Source organism: Camellia sinensis, chromosome 12 (genome assembly GCF_055761805.1).
Source record: "Camellia sinensis isolate YWXY chromosome 12, ASM5576180v1, whole genome shotgun sequence".
Taxonomy (NCBI): domain Eukaryota; kingdom Viridiplantae; phylum Streptophyta; class Magnoliopsida; order Ericales; family Theaceae; genus Camellia; species Camellia sinensis.
Genome location: NC_138972.1, coordinates 41,211,177 through 41,218,975, shown reverse-complemented (window position 1 = coordinate 41,218,975; position 7,799 = coordinate 41,211,177). Strand labels below are relative to the sequence as shown.

Sequence of the window (7,799 nt, the reverse complement as noted above, 5' to 3'; positions counted from 1 at the left end):
CCGGAAACCTCTCCGATGCCTAAGTCAGAAAACTTGACAAATAGACAAAGCTCTAAGTTCTCAGAAAGATTGTGTTCAATTACCTCCTCCAAGGTGTTGCTTGTGAGCTTTTATAAGTTTCATATGGCACAATCCTAGTAGGACTCGTATTTCTCCATGCAGAGTCCTCCTAGGATTCAATCTCCTAAGGATAATGCTTATCCTTTTACACCCTCCCCCACTGCTTAAACCAAGTGGGATGGTTTCCTCCACGGCCGAACTTCCATGTAACCGAAGTAAATTGGCTATACCGAGCCACAGAGGGCCGAACCGTCCATAGCTCGGTCTTCTCCTCTAATTCCTTACTTCGGCTGTCCCTGTTCAACCTTGGCGAGCTCAAACTTCCAAGTAGCAAGGTCTGACCGACCTAACCATAGTACGTCACGACCGGACTAATTCCAAAATCCGGCCTTCCCAGAACACACTGCGGCCGGACTAACTCTGAGACCGGCCTAATTCCGAGTTGCCTACGGACCGGAGTAGCTTTACTTCTCCTTGGACCAAAGCATCTATCTCTTCATGAGCCGGAGTAACCTCACCTCCTTGGGCCGAAGTAACTTTGTCTCCTCAAGACCGGAGTAACCTTGCCCCCTAGGCCGAAGTATCCATTACGGCCTTTTTACTTAATCCTCCGTGTTTTGGGCCTTAAAGCCCAACTCGAAGCTCGGCCCAATTTTTTCCAAAAATTACCCTCTCAATTGCCCCTTAATTCCATCTGCGCAACATGATCGGGATTACCAGTCTACTGGCCGAGCTAGAGTTTATTAAGCTTTTTCAGCCGAGCTAAAAACCCTTTAGCCTCTCCAGCCGAGCTAACTTTACCTCGGGCTTCTCTTCGTCCGGTCAAAAACGTCTCTTCAATCACGACTGTAACGCTTCCCTTTCCATAGACACGTGGCAGGATCTGATAAGCCGTGGCCAATTGTTACGCCGCCCTGCAGAAATTTCGTACTGTTCCCGCCTCTTTTTGCCGCCTTTTTCTCTCCCTTCTTTCACAAAACAACCCTTCATCTCGTATCATTCACTCACACCTTGCTGTTCATCTTCTCTCTGTGTTCTTGAACCTTCGAGTTTTCAAAATTTTGAGCTTGCTGCGTCCGTGTCACTATTTGCTGCTACTGCCTCCATCTTTAGCTCCTCTTTCAATCTGGTAAGTGAATCCATTTTCTTCCTCTCTTTTTGCTTATGTTGCTTTTACCCTCGTTTTGTGCAACTGTATATCTTGTTTTCGTATGCTTTTTGCAAATATTTTCTCCATGTATCTGCTCTGCTTTTGTACTTTCTATGAAGAAACCAGTAGAACTTGTATGTGTATGAACTATTTTGTAGGAAGATAGTCTTAGATCCAAAATCACCTAGCAACCGGACTAGAAAACTGTTTGTGTTATGTATGTAGACAGATTCAGAACATAACCGAACTAGAACTTGTAGAAACATCAGTAGTTTCTTCTGACCCACTCTAGCCAATGATAAGTTTGCCGTTACCGAACTAGGTACTTCGGTCTCCAACCGAGCTAAGACCTTGGGGCCAAGCCGGCTTTCTTAGTTCTGAAACCGAACTCAGAAAGCTGCCCCTAGGCGTTAGACCGGTCTAAAACTGCTCAAAACCGAGCTAAGAAACCTTCTGATTTGTAGACGGGGTAGAACCAGCCCTTTAAGCCGAAGTAGGATTTGTATATCTTGCTTATAATTTGTAGCGCGGTCCAACGATCTGTGCTTAACCCCCTTGCTTTCTACTTTGCAGACTTAGGTTGCCCAGGCACTCCTACGTGTGCTCAACCGAGCTACTGAGCCAAATTTTTGTACCGAAATAATTTATTCGTAACTTATACAACAAATGGGTAAGTATAGATATTTAGTCGAAACCCCTGGTGGCATGGCCGAATTCAGGCAGGACTACCAGATTCCTGATGATGTCCAACTGGAGTTGGCCAAGAAAGATGCTACTCCCTGGGACAATGAAGGCTCCGTCCCCTTTACCCTTCAGTCAATAATTGAAACCGGACTACGGTTTCCTGTCCAACCGCTCATCTGCGAATTTCTTAGACAGACTAGGTTATGTCCTACCCAACTGTCCACCAATACATACCGTATTATAATGGGAATAGACGCATTAAACCACCAAACCGGACTAAATCTCGGTCTAGCCGAAATATTCCATCAGTATTCCATCGGCTCAAAGAATGCTGGGTGGGTCTACTACCTCAGAATTCGCCGCCGCCGAGAGAAGATAATTAAGCACACTCCGGACAAAGATCTTAACGATGATGATTTCCTTTGGGTCTCTGGGAATTTTGAGGATTTTCAAGCTCAAATTCCTGGCCGACCTATAAATTGGAAAATGGGAGAACCTGGTAATTTTGCTTCGGTCTTCTGTCTTGTTTGTTATCTCGGTTGTTTAGTTTATTAGCCGGACTAACACTTCCCTTTACTGCAGATTTCGCCCATCTCCGTTCCCTGTACAGTTATCCCAACCTTGGGGTTCTGCGAGCCGCACTACGGGTTAAAGAAAGAAGTTGGTCAAAACTTCTAAATTTTCAGCCGACCTACCGGTATAGCGGTCGCCGCAAAGCAAAGGTAACTGATTTTCTTCTCGAGGAAGCACCGGAGCCGGACCCAACTCTGCCCGAGATAAGACTTGTCCCTCTAACAGCAGAAGAGGAGATGGCGAAAAGGAGCAGAGTTAGGGCCCTTCTTACCGAAACGGCTAGGCCCGAAGTAACGCCTCCCAGTCAATCGCAGCCTGCCGTGGTCGCCCTCCCTTCCCAACAGCCATCCTCTTCCCGCCGGACCAAACGTCCCCGGACTGCCGAACCCGAACGAGTTTTGGTTGATGAAGAACCTGTCATTCAGCCGAGCTTACCACCAAGCCCTCGACCGGAGTCTTCCGACCGGACCATCAGTTGCTGGGCACCGAAGCTATCTTTCAACGACCGAGACATTCTGGAAACAGACTCGGTTGTTGCTGAGAAGGACCACCTGTTGGCCATCAATTTGGCCAAGAGTGTGTGTCTGCCTAAAGATATGGAACATCACCACAAACAGTTAACCACCGAGCTGAAGTCCATCCGGTCAGCCACGAAATCAATGATTCTGGTAAGTAACTTCGGTCGTATTTCTGTTTTTCTACTTTTCTTTTTCTTCGGCTAAATTGAAGTTGTTGCTTTGTCAGGCTATCCAGAAAAATCAAATCACCCATAGGAAGGTGCTGGAGCTGAGGAAAGTGACAAGGCAAGCTGCGGCAGAGGCAGAGGCGAGATCGGCCGAACTAGAGGAGGCCAGAAAGGAAATGGCCGAACTCCGAGGTGAGGTCGGTCGTCTGACCGGAATGGTTAGTTCGGCCGAGGCCGAAAAGCAAAAGACTGCCATTGTGCTGAAGGACAAGTACTTGCGCGAGTTGCTAAAACTTGAAAGAAAGAAGGATGCCGAAATAAAAGAGAAGGTGAAGGAAGCCGACAAACAAGGCTTCAAGAGGGCAGAGGATGCTTATGCCCAACAATGCAATGCGGCCAAGGATCTGTTCTTTAAGTGCGGCTGGAGGGGAGCCGTTGAGAAGCTCGGTCATGATCCTCAGACCGAGGTTTTCAACCCTCCAGCCTACTTTATACCGAACTCCCTGATGGATTATGCCACGGCCATGCAACAGCAGTTCCTTGAGGGCTCGGATGATGAAGATTCTGATGAAGACTCTGCCCCTGAGGATACTTCGGTTGTGAATGCAGATCAGGTAGTTCGGTCGGAGCCCGTGGTGGAAGATCTAACTCTTGATCAACCAATTGAAGCCGTGGCTCCAGCCGAACCCGTTCTTCCTTCTGAAAGTGTTGTAGCGCCCGAAACCGGTCTTCGGGTTGACGCCGATGCTGCCTTTGACGCCGAAATAGATGAACTCTTCTCTTAATTTTGTAATCTTTTCTTTGTAACCGAACTAAGCAGCCTTGTAATGACTTCTTTTTTGAATGAAAATTTGACTTCTCTTATTCCGGTTATTGTGTGTATGCTTGCATTTGTAATGTCTTCTATTACTCCATGTGTTATTTCGGTTTTTGGTTGGTTAAACTATACTTACCAGCCGACCACTCCTTAGCCGACATAATTACTTCGGCTGAGGAGTACTAAGTGTTGGTTTAATCCAGCCAACCATTCTTCAGCCTTATACTTACTTCGGCTGAAGAGTAACAAGAGTTGGTTTATTCCAGCCAACCACTCCTTAGTCATGCACTTACTTCGGCTAAGGAGTACAAAGTGTCGGTTTAGTCCAGCCAACCACTCTTCAGCCATGCACTTACTTCGGCTGGAGAGTAACAAGTGTTGGTTTATTCCAGCCAACCACTCTTCAGCCATACACTTACTTCGGCTGAAGAGTAACAAGAGTTGGTTTATTCCAGCCAACCACTCTTCAGCCTTATACTTACTTCGGCTGAAGAGTAACAAGAGTTGGTTTATTCCAGCCAACCACTCCTTAGTCATGCGCTTACTTCGGCTAAGGAGTAACAGGTGTTGGTTTAATCCAGCCAACCATTCTTCAGCCTTATACTTACTTCGGCTGAAGAGTAACAAGAGTTGGTTGATTCCAGCCAACCACTCCTTAGTCATGCACTTACTTCGGCTAAGGAGTACAAAGTGTCGGTTTAGTCCAGCCAACCACTCTTCAGCCATGCACTTACTTCGGCTGGAGAGTAACAAGTGTTGGTTTATTCCAGCCAACCACTCTTCAGCCATACACTTACTTCGGCTGAAGAGTAACAAGAGTTGGTTTATTCCAGCCAACCACTCTTCAGCCTTATACTTACTTCGGCTGAAGAGTAACAAGAGTTGGTTTATTCCAGCCAACCACTCCTTAGTCATGCGCTTACTTCGGCTAAGGAGTAACAGGTGTTGGTTTATTCCAGCCAACCATTGAAGTTTGTTTTTCCAGCTAACTTCTAGTATTTGGTTATTCCGACCAAATGTCCTGCAACCTGGATCCTTATCCTAGGTTTAGGAAGGGTGTTGGTTTAATCCAGCCAACCTCTAAGTTAGTTTTTCCAGCTAACTTAGAGTAACATGTTTGTAATATACGTAAGTCTTGAAAGCTGACTTCTACAAAGGGTAATTTGCACCAAAAAGAATTTCTTATTTTATTGAAGGAAGAGAAAATTACATGTTTGAAAAAGAAAAGCTAAAAGTAAAATATCTTGAGATTGGCCGTATTCCATGGCCTAGGGATTGCCTTGCCATCCTTGTCTTCTAGGTGGTATGCCCCTTTGCCGGCTAACCCAACCACCTTATAGGGGCCTTCCCAATTTGGGCCTAACTTGCCGTCTCCTGGGACCAAGGTGTTTCCCATTACTTTGCGTAGTACCCAATCTCCAATCTTGAATTGTCTTGGATGTACCTTTTTGCTGTATTTTCTGATTAACTCTCGTTGGTAGGCGGCGATGTGAACCATTGCTTTTTCTCTTCTTTCTTCTGCAAGGTTGAGTTCTAGGGCTATGGCTTCTCCATTTAAGTCTGGATCAAAATTTTCGCTTCGAATTGTGGGGAGGCCAACTTCTAGTGGGATCACCGCTTCCATTCCATATGCTAAGGAGAATGGTGTTTCTCCTGTTGATCGTCGAGGTGTGGTGCGGTAGGCCCATAAAACATGAGGAAGTTCATCTGCCCACTTGCCTTTTGCCTTCTCTAGCCTTTTCTTAAGTCCATCCAAGACGACTTTATTTGATGCTTCTGCTTGCCCATTTGCTTGGGGATATGCCGGTGTGGAATTGTAGAACTCTATCTTGTACTCTTCACAAAAGCTTCTAAAGATCCTGCCGTCGAACTGAGTGCCATTGTCTGAGATCAGGGCTTTTGGAATGCCAAACCGAGTGATAATATTCTGCCAAACAAACTTCTTCACATCTTTTTCTTTGATTGACGCCAATGCTTCTGCTTCCACCCATTTTGTGAAGTAGTCTGTTGCTGCGAGAAAGAATTTTCTGCCCCCGGGTGCTGTTGGAAGCGGTCCTACTATGTCCAAGCCCCACATTGCGAAAGGCCATGGGCTAGTTAAGGGCAGGAGTTCTCTTGCTGGTTGATGTATTTGGTGCGCGAATTTCTGGCATTTTTCACACTTCTTCACATATTTCTCTGAGTCTGCTTGCATATATGGCCACCAATATCCTTGCGAAATAGCCCTGTAAGCGAGCGACCTTCCCCCTTGATGACTTCCACATACCCCTTCGTGTATTTCGAACAGGAATGCTTCTACCTTGCTGGGATGAACGCACTTGAGGTAAGGCCCAGAGAATGACTTCTTGTATAATGCAAAAGATGGAGACAGCCAAAATCGCTGCGACTTTGCCCTTATTTTGTTGGCTTCTTTTTTCTCTGCTGGTAGGATGCCGTCTTTTAGGAACAGGATGATGGGATCCATCCATGAAGGGCCTAATTCAGTGCAATATACTTCTTCTGCTTCGGGGTCTTCTATACTTGGTCTTGGTAAGAAGTCGATGAGTACTGGATGAGGGATCGATGTATCTGCCATTGAGGCCAAGCCTGCTAGCTCGTCCGCTCGGCTGTTTTCCTCCCTGCCAATTTGTTCTATCCTTACCACATCAAACTTCTTGATCTCTGTTCTGACTAACTCTTGGTACTTGGCCATTCTGGCGTCCTTTGCTTCGTATTCGCCCGAAATTTGGTTTACTACCAGCAGAGAGTCACTGTATACCATTAGTTCGGCTGCTTTCATGAAGTGTGCTGACTTGAGTCCTGCGATAAGCGCCTCATACTCTGCTTCATTGTTGGATGCTGGGAAGCCAAGGTTGATTGCTTGCTCTATAACCAGGCCGTCTGGAGAGATGAGGACTATGCCAAGCCCTGCACCATGTCGGTTGGATGCTCCATCCACAAAGAGCTTCCACATCTCTCCAACAAATAGTTTCCAGCATGTGGAAGGGTCAGACGATGCCGTGGGGTCAAGGATGGTGTTTTCTTCAAAGTCCATATTGGCTGTCTGCCCTTCGTCCTCTGTTTGAACTGCTGGTGAGCCTTTGTTTGGCTCCTCCTTGTCGTTCTTAATGTGGTCTGCCTTTGTGCTTGATGGACTACTTTCCACTAGGGGTTGCGCTATTCCGGCGTCAACTTCCGTCCCTAGTTCGGTCGATGGACTACCTTTCACTAGGGGTTACGCTATTCCGGCGTCAACTTCCGTCCCTAGTTCGGTTGAGTCAGTCAGGTCGACTGGACAGATATGATGACTTCCAGGAGTAAACTCTGCGACGAAGTCTGTCAAAGATTGAGCTTTTATTGCGGTCTTTGGTTGGAACTTGATATCGAATTGTCCCAACTCTACTGCCCATTTCAAAATTCGCCCACTGAAGTTCGCCCTTTCAAACAGAGCTTTTAATGGAAAGGCCGTGAGGACGACTATGGTGTGGGCATGAAAGTAGTGCGCCAATTTCCTGGATGCCATCATTAATGCTAATGCTAGTTTCTCCAATGGTAAGTACCTTGTTTCGGCTCCCAACAATGTCTTGCTGACATAAAAGATGGGCAAGTGTTGTATTCCTTCTGCACGAACCAACACTGCGCTGACTGCGTGTTGAGAGACTGCTAGGTACAAAAAGAGTTCTTCACCAGGTACTGGAGTAACAAGTAGTGGTGGGGAAGACATGTATTCCTTCAAGCTTTCCAGAGCTCGGTCGCATTCTTCATCCCACTCAAACTTGGCTTTTAAAGCTTGGAAGAATGGTCGTAGTCTGTCTGACGACCTGCTTATGAACCGGTTTAGCGCAGCCGCC

At 46.5% G+C, this 7,799-nt stretch overlaps 1 protein-coding gene across 1 annotated transcript; it reads left to right on the top strand.

Moving 5' to 3' along the window:
• The first annotated feature begins 2,703 nt into the window (after nt 1–2,703).
• LOC145803523 (uncharacterized) lies at nt 2,704–4,016 on the top strand. Its single transcript, XM_082896813.1, has 2 exons — nt 2,704–3,135; nt 3,212–4,016. Exons 1-2 carry the CDS (start codon nt 2,704–2,706, stop codon nt 3,935–3,937), a joined length of 1,158 nt encoding a protein of 385 aa, XP_082752939.1. The 3' UTR covers nt 3,938–4,016.
• Nucleotides 4,017–7,799: the final 3,783 nt, after the last annotated feature.